Source organism: Petromyzon marinus, unplaced genomic scaffold (genome assembly GCF_048934315.1).
Source record: "Petromyzon marinus isolate PM22_M1 ecotype Great Lakes invasive population unplaced genomic scaffold, UKy_Petmar_22M1.pri1.0 PM_G_Scaffold_24, whole genome shotgun sequence".
Taxonomy (NCBI): domain Eukaryota; kingdom Metazoa; phylum Chordata; class Hyperoartia; order Petromyzontiformes; family Petromyzontidae; genus Petromyzon; species Petromyzon marinus.
Window position 1 is genome coordinate 310,507 of NW_027422806.1, and position 15,044 is coordinate 325,550.

At 49.8% G+C, this 15,044-nt stretch overlaps 1 protein-coding gene across 3 annotated transcripts; it reads left to right on the forward strand.

Annotated features, from left to right (window-relative positions):
• The first annotated feature begins 943 nt into the window (after positions 1 to 943).
• Positions 944 to 12,608, forward strand: LOC142913268 (uncharacterized). Of its 3 annotated transcripts, none has more exons than XM_076060800.1 (5): positions 944 to 1,148; positions 6,366 to 6,831; positions 7,029 to 7,133; positions 7,562 to 7,626; positions 9,011 to 12,608. In XM_076060800.1, the coding sequence occupies exons 2-5, from the start codon at positions 6,615 to 6,617 to the stop codon at positions 9,539 to 9,541; spliced, it is 918 nt and encodes a 305-aa protein (XP_075916915.1). In that variant the 5' UTR covers positions 944 to 1,148; positions 6,366 to 6,614; the 3' UTR covers positions 9,542 to 12,608. The 3 variants fall into 3 exon arrangements, with proteins under 3 accessions (XP_075916915.1, XP_075916914.1, XP_075916916.1); XM_076060799.1 differs by having other exon boundaries at positions 6,371 to 6,831; XM_076060801.1 differs by lacking the exon at positions 7,029 to 7,133 and having other exon boundaries at positions 6,371 to 6,831.
• The last annotated feature ends 2,436 nt before the right edge of the window (positions 12,609 to 15,044 follow it).

Consider the following 15,044-nt stretch of genomic DNA (forward strand, 5'->3'; position numbering starts at 1 on the left):
TGCTCAACCACGTTATGTATGCTCACTCAGAAGAGGAATTGGACGCACTGCTGCTGAACCTAGAGCTTGCCACTAAGACGTGGGGCCTTACCAGCAGCCCCACCAAAACTAAGCACCTGCCTGGGTATTTTGTACCATCGGAAAATCCACCCCCACAACTCACAATTGCTGATGGCCAAGTTGTGGAGAGAGTGCAGAGTTTCTCATACCTGCCCAGTGTGCTCATGACCGGCTCCAGTTTAACACCAGAGGTCTCACTCCGAATCAGTCGAGCGGCATAATCTTTTCATCCGCTGCGTAACACTGTGTGTAAGCTACCTGGTCTCTCGCTCAGCACGAAGCTCCACGTCTTCTCGCCCACGATCATTCCCTCCCTTCTCTACGCTTGCGAAACTTGAATCCCCCTAATGCAACATATTTACCGGTTAGAAACATTTAGGCTGGCCTGCTAACAATCCATCTTGGGTTTAACCATATCTGTGTGTGTGCGTCTAAGTCCATGTGTTTCTATGTGTGTGGGTCGATGTCTGTGTGTAAGTCCATGTGTGTGTTTGCTTTTTTCACCCGGGCAATGCCGGGTACTAACCGCTGGTATTTTATATATATGCGCGCTCCATACACACACACTGATTGGAGTCACCCACACGCCGCAGTGTGCGCTAACCGCTGTCCCACCGCCCTTGCCACTCTTCACACACACACACGCTTACCACGCGTCAACCAACAAGCTGGCACCGAGGTTTTTACGGTCGATGACGTCACGTCGCGGGAGTTTTGAAAATGACGTCACGCGTGTAAATTATGTGAGATGACGTCACCGCGTTTTGTGTGTAGGGAGGGGACGGGTCTCGTGATTGGGGGAGGGGCAGTCACGTGCCCACGGGTGAGGTGGGGGAGGGGCAGTCACGTGCCCACGGGTGGGGGAGGGGGAGTTTGGTGGTGGTGAGGAGCAGAGAAGCAGCGAGTTGAGGTGCGGAGTGAGGAGAGCGAGAAGAGGTGAGGAGAGAAGAGGTGAGGAGAGGCGAGAAGAGGTGAGGAGAGAAGAGGTGAGGAGAGGCGAGAAGAGGTGAGGAGAGAAGAGGTGAGGAGAGCAGAGAAGAGGTGAGGAGAGCAGAGAAGAGGTGAGGAGGAGGAAGACGACACGCGAGGTGAGGAGTGAGGGAGTTGCTGAGGGAGTTGTTGTTATTATTGTTGTATTGTTATTGTTGTATTGTTATTGTTGTTCTTGTTGTTTTGTTGTTATTGTTGTTTTGTTGTTGTTATTGTTGTTTTGGTGTTGTTATTGTTGTTATTATTGTTGTTATTATTGTTATTGTTGTTGTATTGTTGTATTGTTATTGTTGTATTGTTATTGTTGTTTTGTTGTTATTGTTGTTTTGTTGTTATTGTTGTTTTGGTGTTGTTATTGTTGTTATTATTGTTGTTATTGTTGTTATTGTTGTATTGTTATTGTTGTATTGTTATTGTTGTTTTGTTGTTATTGTTGTTTTGTTGTTATTGTTGTTTTGGTGTTGTTATTGTTGTTATTATTGTTGTTATTGTTGTTGTTGTATTGTTATTGTTGTATTGTTATTGTTGTTTTGTTGTTGTTATTGTTGTTTTGGTGTTGTTATTGTTGTTATTATTGTTGTTATTATTGTTGTATTGTTGTATTGTTATTGTTGTATTGTTATTGTTGTTTTGTTGTTATTGTTGTTTTGTTGTTGTTATTGTTGTTTTGGTGTTGTTATTGTTGTTATTGTTGTTGTTATTATTGTTGTTGTATTGTTGTTATTGTTATTGTTGTTGTATTGTTGTTATTGTTGTTGTATTGTTATTGTTGTTATTGTTGTTGTTTTGTTGTTATTGTTGTTGTTATTGTTGTTGTTATTGTTATTATTGTTGTTGTATTGTTGTTATTGTTGTGTTGTTATTGTTGTTTTGTTGTTATTGTTGTTTTGGTGTTGTTATTGTTGTTGTTATTATTGTTGTTATTGTTATTATTGTTGTTGTATTGTTGTTGTATTGTTGTTATTGTTGTTGTATTGTTGTTATTGTTGTATTGTTATTGTTGTTGTTTTGTTGTTGTTATTGTTGTTATTGTTCTTGTTATTATTGTTGTTGTATTGTTGTTATTATTGTTGTTGTATTGTTGTATTGTTATTGTTGTATTGTTATTGTTGTTTTGTTGTTATTGTTGTTTTGTTGTTATTGTTGTTTTGGTGTTGTTATTGTTGTTGTATTGTTGTATTGTTATTGTTTTATTGTTATTGTTGTTTTGTTGTTATTGTTGTTTTGGTGTTGTTATTGTTGTTATTATTGTTGTTATTGTTGTTATTATTATTGTTGTATTGTTGTATTGTTATTGTTGTGTTGTTATTGTTGTTATTGTTGTTTTGTTGTTATTGTTGTTTTGTTTTGTTGTTGTTATTGTTGTTTTGGTGTTGTTATTGTTGTTATTATTGTTGTTATTGTTGTTATTATTGTTGTTGTATTGTTGTATTGTTATTGTTGTATTGTTATTGTTGTTTTGTTTTGTTGTTGTTTTGGTGTTATTGTTATTGTTGTTGTTGTTATTATTGTTGTTGTATTGTTATTGTTGTATTGTTATTGTTGTTATTGTTGTTTTGTTGTTATTGTTGTTTTGTTGTTGTTATTGTTGTTTTGGTGTTGTTATTGTTGTTATTATTGTTGTTATTGTTGTTATTATTGTTGTTGTATTGTTGTTATTGTTATTGTTGTATTGTTGTTGTTATTGTTGTTGTATTGTTATTGTTGTTGTTTTGTTGTTATTGTTGTTATTGTTGTTGTTATTGTTATTATTGTTGTTGTTATTGTTGTGTTGTTATTGTTGTTTTGTTGTTGTTTTGTTGTTGTTATTGTTGTTTTGGTGTTGTTATTGTTGTTGTTATTATTGTTGTTATTGTTATTATTGTTGTATTGTTGTTGTTGTATTGTTGTTATTGTTGTTGTATTGTTGTTATTGTTGTTGTATTGTTATTGTTTTGTTGTTGTTATTGTTGTTGTTTTGTTGTATTGTTATTGTTGTTGTATTGTTATTGTTGTTGTATTGTTATTGTTGTTATTGTTGTTGTTTTGTTGTTATTGTTGTTGTTTTGTTGTTGTTGTTATTGTTGTTATTGTTGTTGTTTTGTTGTTGTTATTGCTGTTGTTATTATTGTTGTTGTTGTTATTGTTGTTGTATTGTTATTGTTGTTGTTATTGTTGTTATTATTGTTGTTATTGTTGTTATTATTGTTGTATTGTTGTTGCTGTTTGTTGTTATTGTTGTTGTTATTGTTGTTGTTGTTTTGTTGTTGTTATTGTTGTTTTGTTGTTGTTATTGTTGTTGTTTGTTGTTATTGTTGTTATTGTTGTTGTTTTGTTGTTGTTATTGTGTGTTGTTATTGTTGTTATTGTTGTTGTTGTTTCCCCCCCGCCGCGTGTGACTGAGCGACGTCTTCACGTTGAGGTGAAGCCGCTCCACGCCGCCACGGCCGCAATGACGCAGAGAGGAGGCGACCTCCTCCTCCTCCTCATCCTCCTCATCCTCATCCTCCTCATCATCCTCATCCTCCTGCTCCTCCTCCTCCATGCGTCTGCTGGCAAACACCACGGCGACATCGTTTGACGATCACGACGACGACGATGACGACACCATCAGCCATGATCAACCCACTGCTGGATGAAAGTCTCCCCCCACCCCACCCCAACCCCACCCCAAGCAGCCGCCACCTCGCACCACCACGACACAGCAGCAGCAGCCACGGTTAACATCGCTTACGTCGCCTAGGTAAAATAATTAATAAATGAATGAAAACTTTAAATTAAATAACGACATATTCTTAGCTCTTTCGGTAAAGTCACGTTGAAGGGAAACAATAAAATATATAACAATTAAATATTTTATTGTTTCCCTTCAACGTGGTGACTTTACCAAAAGAGCTAAGAATATGAATTACTGCAGTAACGAAAGCTTTAAATCAAAATTTAAATAACGACGTTTCGGGCGCAACCCCAAGCGTCCTCCTTCAGGTGGCGGGGGGGGGAGGGACACAACCACAGCAAGAGGCAGCTTACCGCCCACTTCAGCGACTGTTTCCTGCTGCGGTTGACCCCCTACCTGATGGCGATTGGCCGCTTGTTTGCGTGCATGCCCGGAACGTTGTGGACTTATTTTCTGCCTCCCAGGGAGTTTCTCGCCGACGACGAAGATCTGCGCAGAGCGGCGTGGAGAGCGCTCGGAATTAGAGACGAGGGGGGGAATCGGGGAGCACGCGCAAGTTCAGAGCCATCGTATTGATCGATAAGCAATAGACAAGTAATCGATATGATTATAGATTTGAAAGATTTCGTGTCGGCAGGGATTAACACTCTTTAGTTTGTTTTTTCTTCCGGTGAAGTCACGTAGGTAACAAAAATAAAGAAAATAAAAGAAAACTAAAATTAAATCACGACGTTTCGGGCGCAACCCAAAGCGACCTTCAGGTGGGGGAGGGGGGGGGACAACGTGAAGGACCCTTGTTGTGGTTGTGCCCGAAACGTCGTGGTAGAATTTAGTTTTAATTTACTCTTTGGTTCTATTGGGTAAAGTCACCACGTAGGTGAAAATAAAATAACAAAAAAATCACGACGTTTCGCCCACAACACAAGCGGCCTTCATCAGGTGAAGGGACGAGACTGTCTGGAGGACAGTGCTGGAGTGAAAAAGCCACGCTCAGATCACGACTTTTAAGCTGTGTGAGAAGAAACAAAGCGCCTTGACAAAGGAATTAGCATAGAATTTAGTATTTAAATGGCTCATTGAAATAGCTAAGTTAAAGTATACACATCCGCAGATGCTAAATTATATGCTAATTCCTTTGTCAAGGCGCTTTGTTTTCTAATAGAACCAAAGAGTATGGATCCTTGCAGTCACGAAAGCTTTAAATCTAGAATTTAGTTTTAATTTATTTAATTTATTTTATTTTAAACCTACTACCTGACTTTAGCGGAAAAAAACACAGCCTGCGAATCCCTGCAGTCACGTTGGCTTCAGATCTAGACTGAAGTGATCTTATAACCGACGTGACCTGAACCTTTGGGGGGCCAAGTGCCGTCGGCGAGCTGCTGCTGCTGCTGTGAAGGTCGCCCCGGGGCACGTGAGAGGCAGGCGGTGGGTGGCCAGCACCACGCTCAGCTGCTACATCTCTCTCCTCTCTCCTCTCTCTCTCTCTCGCCCCGCGTCGATGTCTACACACCGCACCAGGTACTCGTTTTAAGGCTGAGTCGACCTAGGGGAGGCGCTCGTATTCGTCGTGAGTCAGGTTCGTAGCGCCGTGCGATAACCACTCGCGACAGCAGTTGACGCCCAACAATTGTTTAAATGTTATACGGTGGGGCGGGTGGTGGTGGTTGGTGGTGCTCTTTACGTGCACACGATGGCAACGATATATTCCGTAGAGCATTAACGGACTGTCGGGGCAAGTGCTGTTAGCGAGCACCTGTGAAGGCCGGCACGGAAGACGAGGGGGGTGGGTGTCAATGTTTACGCATTGCAACAGGTAACTCATTTGAGGCTGAGTCGATCTAGGGGGAGGCCAAGGATCGGTTCAGATAATCGTCACTGATGTTGGCCAGGAGCGGGAGTCGAACACGGGTCGACAGGTTGTTGGTAGCGCAGCGCGCTAGGAGGACCATCCGTTGAGTACGTACGCAAAAACCTGTCAAATAAGTATTATAAAAAAACGCGCTTTAATGAAATGCACCGTACTAATGTGGCCCCAGAAGCTCGCCACGACGTAAGGGGACCGTGGTCATTTACAGCCAACGTCAGTTGAGCGTGGACAATTAGAGCCGAGCCGAAACATAACATATAAAAAATTATGTTTAAAAAAATGTTTTTATTTTATTTTTAATGATAGAATATGGTATTGTCATCAGTATGACATAAGTTTACCAAGTTTGATACCACATTGGGAAGTGGGTTTAAATTGAGTTGTCTTGCTTCTGGCTTCAATTTGCTTCATTTTGCTGTACTCTTACGTTATTCTTTTTGTCATTGCCATGACCCAGGTCACTCTTGCAAATCAGTTATCCTGGTCTGTTGAGGTCTCACCCCGGTCACACAAAATCAACTTGACACTTGAACTCTGTACACCCGTTTGCATCCACACGCTGCCACCCAAAACGCCCCATCAACCCCTACACCCCATTACGCCCCAGCGCACACCCCAACATCCCTACAGACAGACGTTTGAGCGTCTACTTACCCACCTGTGTTGCCACGCTGGCTTCGACTTCGTGACCCTTCCCACGGCGGGCGGCGCAGCACCCCGCGGCGGTCAAGGAGGGGCTGCGTCTCCTCAATGATCCTCCTCACATTCACCGTTCTCCCACGGGCCCAGCGCAGGTCACTTCATGGAGAGTTCCGACTTCACCCCCGACGAGGCCCTGGGCCCGTGCCGCCGCTCGCGCGCCGTCGGAACTCGGACCGCGGGCCCAAGACTCCGAGGCCCTCACAGCTCGACGCCACTGAGCACAGCCTCTTGGAGGACGATGGCTTCCTCCTTGACGATCGTGGGCACTCACCCCCCAGGCCCTGGTTCGGGGTTGAGGACCCGTGGCAGCAGCAGCAGCAGTTGGGATTAAGTCCCATGCAGTGGGGGCCTGGCAGGCCTCCGCACGGGCCCCCCCAGGAGTATGGCCCAGCGGACACGGAGCCGGCCCCGGGCTTCGCCTCGCGACATCGGAGCCCCAGGAGCGGCCCCGGCTCGGCGCTTGACGGCAAAACGGCGCCGTCCGCTCGCGGCATCGGCGATTCGCCCTGCTTTCGGACGAGCACGGTCCCGGCGCCTGTGGAGCGAGAAGGAGGTGATTACTGGGAAATGGCGGGCGGTGCATTTTAATTGCGGCTCGATCGGCGCCACCGTAACGACAGCGGCCATCCGGCTTCCCCGTCGTTGCCGGCTCCGCTCAAAACGAGCGGCGTGCTCGCGAAACCGTGTTGGGGGGGGGTGGGGGTCTCTCTCTCTCTCTCTCCCTCCCGTCTCCTTCTCTCTCCCTCGCAGCAGCAGCACGAGGGAGGAGTCACAGCCAGGGGGGGCGCTCCAATAGTGCCCGGGGGGCATCCCCGTGCCGCGAAGGGAACCCGCCGTGCCAACGAAAGCTGCTGTGTAAGCGACACCACCGCCCCCCTCCCGGCACACCAACCCTCCCCACTACCCCCAAACTTATCCACCGTGGCCCCATTGCTCAGGATCCAGCGCACGGCGCGTGCCTCCATGTTGCGTGGGGAGCGTTCGCGCGGTGGTTCGCACGAACGCTCACGGCCAACGTCGGTAGCGCAAATCTGCGCTGGTCCGGGGCCGCCCCTCCCTTTAGGTCGGCACAGCCTCAAACGAGCATCCGGCGCAACGTCCGCGCGTCGCCGCTACGGAGACAAAGGCGGCCGGACGCGGCGTTGGCCGCCCGCCTCCTCACGAGCGCCGTCGCTGCCTTCTTAGGCCGTCGTTAACGGCACATGCCCCAGCGGCCCGTTGAGGCTACACGGTGGGGGGGGCCTTTGTCTCGTGTGCATCGTCTCTGTGTCTGCGCTGTACAGGGACGGTGCCTGGGTGCAGTTCGCCCTCCACGGAGTCCGGGAGCGGCCGAGCCTCGTCAGGAACGGTGAGACGCGATGATTCATATTCGCCGTCTCCTGCCGGTTACGGATCTCGCCTCTGTTGTCTCTTCGCGCTCGGGGACACGGGGACATCGCGAGACGCGGGGCAGTGGCCTCACCCGGGATTAACCCCCCCACGCAGCGTACACGCAAAGCGCCAGGAGGTCACGGGTTCGATCCTGACCTGGACGCCCACATATTTGGAGTTTGCGTGTTCTCTCTCTCTCCCTGTGGGCATGGATGTTCTTCTACGGGTCCTCCGGGTTTTTTTCCCCTCCGCATTTATGAACACGCGTTCAGAGTATTTGGCCGCTGTACATTTCCACTTGAAAAGCCACTTCACCGGGCTATCGTTTGTGGCCAGGTCGCGTCTGAAATAAGAGCCGTATGGCTCGGTGGCCCTTACCTGGTAAAATAATAAATAGCACAAAGTAAATCACAGCAGCCCACACACACACTCACACACAGTGCACGGCAAGTGAGCGGTGATGTCGCATCCGTGATGTCACCGGCATGCGGCAGCGTCACGCAGAGTGCCTGCTGACGTCACGCATCCCCCTCCTCCCCCCAACCCTCCGCGTAGGCCATGCATCCCGAGCAAAAGCTGTCTCGATGTTCTAAGTCGACGCGACTATTTTCAGCTCGCGCTTAAATATAAAGCGGAAGATCCATCCGTTTGTGTGAAGCGGCAAAACCTCTCCAACGCTGACTCTCTGACGTCGTGAAATTTGCACGGCTTACGCCGTCTGGAATTTCTAAGGGAACGCGACGATTTTCAGCTCGCCACCTCACAGTCCCTTCCCGAGTCGCCTGGTTAAGGTTGAACTTCCTCGAGTGAAAGACGTCCGATTTATCTTGTTGGTTCTTTCGGTAAAGTCACCACGTAGAATGGAAATAAAGTAATAAAAATAAAACAAAATGAAATTCTCACGACGTTTCGGCCACAACACAAGTAGCCTTCTTCTACTTGTGTTGTGGCCGAAACGTCGTGAGAATTCTATTTTATTATGTTTTATTTTTATTATTTTATTTCCATTCCAAGTGGTGACTTTACCGAAAGAACCAATAAGATGAATCCCTGCAGTTACGAAAGCTTTAAATCGAAATTTTTATTCCGATTTAGTTAAATTTATTTGTCTCGGCTTTTTTTATTTCTTGCGAGCATCAAATTTTTTGTCAGGTTTTGTCAGTGAAATAAAAGGGAATATTAAATTAATCCCAAGGCAAGACTCCACAACTCCCGGGTGAAGCCTGTAGTAGTAAAGCTCGTGCCATTTTAAAATACTCTGTGTGAGGCCTACATTGGGTGGCCCATAAGTCTGGAATCGTAGGGAAAACTAACTTATTCATATTTGTTTGTTGTTGTTGCTGCTGCTGCTTGTATAATAGGCGGACACAGACGGGGACCCTGAAACCTCCGCACCGTCGGGGGTGTCAGCCGATCGGCCGAGCGGCCAGCTGGTCCCCACGTGCGCGTCAGGTGGTCCCCGCGTCCAGCGCACGAGACCCCGGAATAAAAAAAAAGAGCAGCGGGTGGAAGAAGAAGAAGAAGAGCAGGGAGATGAACATGAGATGGAGGAGGAGCATGAGGAGGAGGAGCGCAAAGCAGAGGAAGATGCGGAAGCGGCGGCCGATCCTTTCGCGTCATTCGAGGACCCCGCGAGTCACCAGACGCCCGAGTCGCAGGCCACGGTGTACCGGCGGCTCCTGCAGGTCACGTACCGGCTCCAGAAACTCCAGCAGGAGCAGCAGCAGGAGCAGCAGGAGCAGCAGCAGCAGGAGGAGCAGCAGCAGCAGGAGGAGCAGCAGCAGCAGGAGGGGTTAGCAGAGGCAGAGCCGTTGTTCAGCGCAGGGCTCGTTGGTGTGGCGGATCGATCCCGTGTGGCCCGCGATGGATCCCGGGTGGCAAGCGATGGATGATGAGGATGAGGCCTGGGGCTACCCAAGCGCGGCCACCTCAGGCGCGGCTCCTAGAGGGCTGGGCGCCCTGAATCACCGCCTCTCTGCTTCCCTCCCTCCGCTCCCCCTGGCCCTGCTCTACTGACCCCCCACCACCACCACCACCCCTCCTAACTTTACTCACCGCGACTTCCTGAAGACTTAAAACTTCCGCGGCCGCGGGAAGTTCCTGCTGTTTGGTTCTTTCGGTTAAACTCACGCGGATAGAGAAATAACAAATGGAGCGAATAAAAATAATGAGAACAAGAACGACGACGTTCCGAACGCAACGCGATCGGTCGATGTCACCCCCCCCCCCTCCCCCTTCCTGATGACAACCGCTCGTGTTGCGATGGGTACATCGCGGTTTTTATTCTCATTATATTTGTATTCACTTTATTTTGATTTCTCTATCTACGTTACTTTACCGATGGAACCAAAGAATATGAACTTCCTGAAGCTTCTGTGGGGGGCCCCCCACCCCCCCCAACCACCGCTCAAGACGTCTCTCTCACGAGATCTCGGCTGGCTGCGTCAGAACTGCCGCACGATGGGAAACGCCGCAAACGGCTCGAGGAAACCGAAACGCAAGGCACGGTCGGAGCGATTTGCTTCTCGAGCGAGCGTTGAGGCGTGTGTTGTTCGTAGCCCTGCAGAGCCACGGAGCGTCGGAATTCCACGTTACCGCTACGAGGACGAGTCCGTCCACAGGGCAAGCACTGTCGATCTTCCCCGCAGAGTGGCGCTCATTTTGTCAACCCCCGGAGGGATATCGGGCTCGGTCGACCGCCGAAACGAGGATTCGAACTTAAGACCTTTACCACCTTTGCCGAATCCGGCACGCAAACGTCCGGTAAACTTCTCGCGTTGTCCACGACCTTTAACAAGTCGCGCAGGGCATTCCACCTCTTCCAGTCTTAGCGCAGCATCCAGGAACACACAGCGTGAGCGACGACGCCCCGACGTCGGGTCGGCTCTACCCAGGCCCACGACGACGAGGGGGGCTCCCGAGGAGAAGCGGTCCGGGGGGGGGGGAGAGGCTTGCGGCCCACGAAGAAGGGGGATCGGACGGAGCGGAGAGGATCGGGTTTCCTCGCCGGTCGCGTTTTCGTTTCCTGCCTTTTGAGCGGAGACCCGCGCGGTGCCCACGACGCGTGGGCGGCCGCTTGATGCGCGACGATCGTCTCCGCTTGGTGGTCCTTGTGCCGCCTTCGAGGCGGAGTGGACACGCGGCGGCCATCGTTTGACACGTGACTCTCAAGACGCCGAGTTAATTCGTCGAAGTCGCGCGAATCCGTTGAGAAGGTTTCCACCTCGCCGCCCGATCGCCGCCACGTGTCTCTGCCCTATCCAGGGGCCCGGGAACCCCAATCCCCATTGCCCCCCCACTCGGTCCCGGTGCCGCTTTGTAAAGAGTTGTTTGTGTAAACGTCGCCGCCGTGATGTAAACAAACACTCGGGGTGTAGGCAACTTGGCGGTGCAAATAAATATACCCTGGGGGGGGGGGGGTGTACATCCCCATCGCGCGTGGCACGGGGCGGGAAAGGATCCGGTGGGCGCGGTGAACATTGAGCTGAGCTGAAGGGGGTCGCTCTCTCACCTCTTCCACCTCTTCCACCTCAACCCAAGGCACTCACCCCCCCCCCCCGTAAATAGAGGTAATAATGATGTGGACTTGTTACTCAACGCCTCCGCTCAGCGTCCGCGCGCTCTCTCGTCGTGGAGAGAGGCAAGGAGGGAGGAGGGAGCTCAACGATACCGACAATTGCCCAAGCTCTCCAGGCCTCTATACATTGAGGTGTTATCGGGCAGCCAACGCGTGTTTGCAGGTGGGAGGAACCCGGAGCACCCGGTAGAAGTCTCTTCCAATCATATGGAACAAGTTTTCAAGTTTAAAGTTTCATTTATTTAGGTATAGCCCTGTGAGCCATGCGGCTCTTAAGTCGGGTGCAACCGCAACAAACAATTTGAACACAGAACATCTTAAAGCGACGACGCGCAACAGAAACATCCTGGAATAAACCAGGAAATATTCCACACACAAAAAAAACTTATTAAAACGCTGTGTGCAAAAATCACAATGTGGTGCAAGCCAACAACAACAACAACTATAAGACAATTTAGATTAACCATATGTTTTTGAATCACCAAAATAAAGCTATAAAAAACAATGTAACAACAGTAATCATAGGAACTGTAATTTTAAATTTAACAATAAACGATATACATAACACGTACGACAAAAACCTGCAGCCATAGCTGGCAGCACGAACAGACGGGAGTCCGCATTTGGCCGTCCTGAACTTCTGCCGAGGCGAGCCCAAAGGCACGGCGCGCCTCGACGTCCACGTGAAGGGAGTTTCACGACACGTGCACGGCGATCCAACAAGCCCTCGTCGCTGCCTCCACACGGTGCTGGATGATGTCCGGGCCACGTGCGTATAGCCCCCGCTCGGCCGAGGGCGAGCATTCAAATGCGGCTAGTCGGCGGCGTACGCGACGGCAACGGACGGCCGCGTTCGCAAACCATCGTCAGCCGGCGAGCACCAATCCCCACGCTGGCCCCCTAACCTTAATCAACCGGCCAAGCAGCCACGACGGCTGTCCCTTCGCTAACCCCGTCTTGATTAACGAGCCGAGCAACGGGCGGCGCCGTATCAACGTTCGTCTCGCAAGTGTTCGCGCCCGGGCTGATTGTGCGCGGCGCGGCTCCTCTCGCGCGGTCGCGTCGTCGTCGCCGCGCTCGGCGGTCTGCGACGTGTAGCGACGGAGGCGCCCCGCCGCCGCGACAACGCCGAGGGGCGAGCCGCGCGACGTGCAGATCTGCCGCGAATCCCCGAACGCCACGGCTCTCGGCTTAACGCGAATGAGAAAAACGCGTAACGCAAGTGAAGGTGTTGTGGCCGAAACGTCGTGATTTTATTTTATTTTTTTACCTACGTGACTTTTACCGAACGGAACCAAAGAGTACAATTTATAACATTTTTGACATGCGTTTTTCTGGATTCTGTCTCTCACTGTTCAAATAAACCTACCATTCAAATTTTAGACTGATCATTTCTTTGTCAGTGGGCAAACGTACAAAGTCAGCAGGGGATCAAATACTTTTTTCCCTCGCTGTTTAACTACGTAGAGTTGTGGCTCAGTGGTTAACGCACTTCGATATGAACCCAGCAGCAACCTGAATTCAGTTCCAAGCCATGCCCAACATGAGCGGTGAGTGATGTATCAAATCAAGAGTGAGATATCTTTAACTGCCCCGTCCACCCCTTCCCCCGCCTAACCAACCGTGCACTGGCTAGCGTGGTGAAGTATGCTCATATAACCCTCACGGTGTGGGGAGGCCCTCTTCCAGCAGTGGATTGACAAGATGGCCTGTACAATATGCGATCTGGTAACTACCTTACCTGGTATGCAGGAGGTCGTGGGTGCGACCCTGACCCTGACACACGTGTATTTGGAGTTTGCGTGATCTCCCCGTGGTCGCGTGGATTATTCTACGGGTCCTCCCGTTTTGACCCTCGATATCCGAACGCTCGGACATTCAGGAAGTCCAATTAGCTGATCGAATGGACGAGTGCAGAATTCCCGACAGTGTCCATGTGTGTTTCGCCTGTTGTGGAATTGTTTTAGTCACCCCCTGCCACCCACCACACACACACACACGGTACTTGGCTGCTGACCGGTAGGGCAAATCTCATTGCCTTGTAATCCACCACCCCCCAGCGAACAGATTCACAGAGTTACTGACCGAGCGCATTGCTCAATCCACACGCTCGTCCCGCCCGGCCCGCCTGGCTTCCACCCAACACAAATGAGCACACACACACACGCACACACACACATACACACGCACACACACACACGCGCGCACACACGCACACGCGCGCACACACGCGCACGCACACACGCGCACACACGCACACACGCGCGCACACACGCACGCGCGCACACACACACGCACGCACACACATGCCCCGACAATAAACGTAATCCAATTATGAACAGGATTGTGGATTTTTGTTTTCGGGTCCCGATTGCGCACGCAAAAGGGGTCGTTCAGTCGGAAACATTTCAAGATTTATTGCAGGCATAAAATACTGCTTGGTGCTGTAAGTCAATTTTTATATATATAAACAGTACTGTATACACAAACCCACACAGAGAGCCATAGACTCACCACACAGAGACCCATAGACTCACCACACAGAGACCCACAGACTCATCACACAGTGACCCATAGACTCACCACACAGAGACCCATAGACTCATCACACAGAAACAGACTCACCACACAGAGACCCATAGACTCACCACACAGAAACCCATAGACTCACCACACAGAGACCCATAGACTCACCACACAGGGACCCATAGACTCACCACACAGACACCCATAGACTCACTCACACAGAGACCCATAGACTCACCACACAGAAACAGACTCACCACACAGAGACCCACAGACTCACCACACAGAGACCCCTAGACTCACCACACAGAAACCCATAGACTCACCCCACAGAGACCCATAGACTCACCACACAGGGACCCATAGACTCACCACACAGAGACCCCTAGACTCACCACACAGGGACCCATAGACTCACCACACATACACTCATAGACTCACTCACACAGAGACCCATAGACTCACCACACAGAAACAGACTCACCACACAGAGACCTATAGACTCACCACGCAGAGACACAGACTCACCACACAGAGACCCATAGACTCACCACACAGAGACCCATAGACTCACCACACAGGGACCCATAGACTCACCACACAGACACCAATAGACTCACTCAAACAGAGACCCATAGACTCACCACACAGAGACAGACTCACCACACAGAGACCTATAGACTCACCACGCAGAGACACAAAGACTCACCACACAGAGACCCATAGACTCACCACACAGGAACCCATAGAATAACCACACAGAGACCCATAGACTCACCACACAGAGACCCATAGACTCACCACACAGGGATCCATAGACTCATCACACAGAGACCCATAGACTCATCACACAGAGACCCACAGACTCATCACACAGAGACCCATAGACTCACCACACAGAGACCCATAGACTCACCACACAGAGACCCATAGACTCACCACACAGGGACCCATAGACTTACCACACAGAGACCCATAGACTCATCACACAGAGACCCATAGACTCACCACACAGAGACACATAGACTCACCACACAGAGACCCATAGACTCACCACAAAGACAGACACCCATAGACTCACCACACAGAGACCCATAGACTCACCACACAGGGACCCATAGACTCACCACACAGAGACCCATAGACTCACCACACAGAGACAGACTCACCACACAGACTCATAGACTCACCACACAGAGACCCATAGACTCACCACACAGGGACCCACAGACTCACCACACAGAGACCCATAGAGTCACCACACAGGGACCCATAGGCTCACCACACAGAGA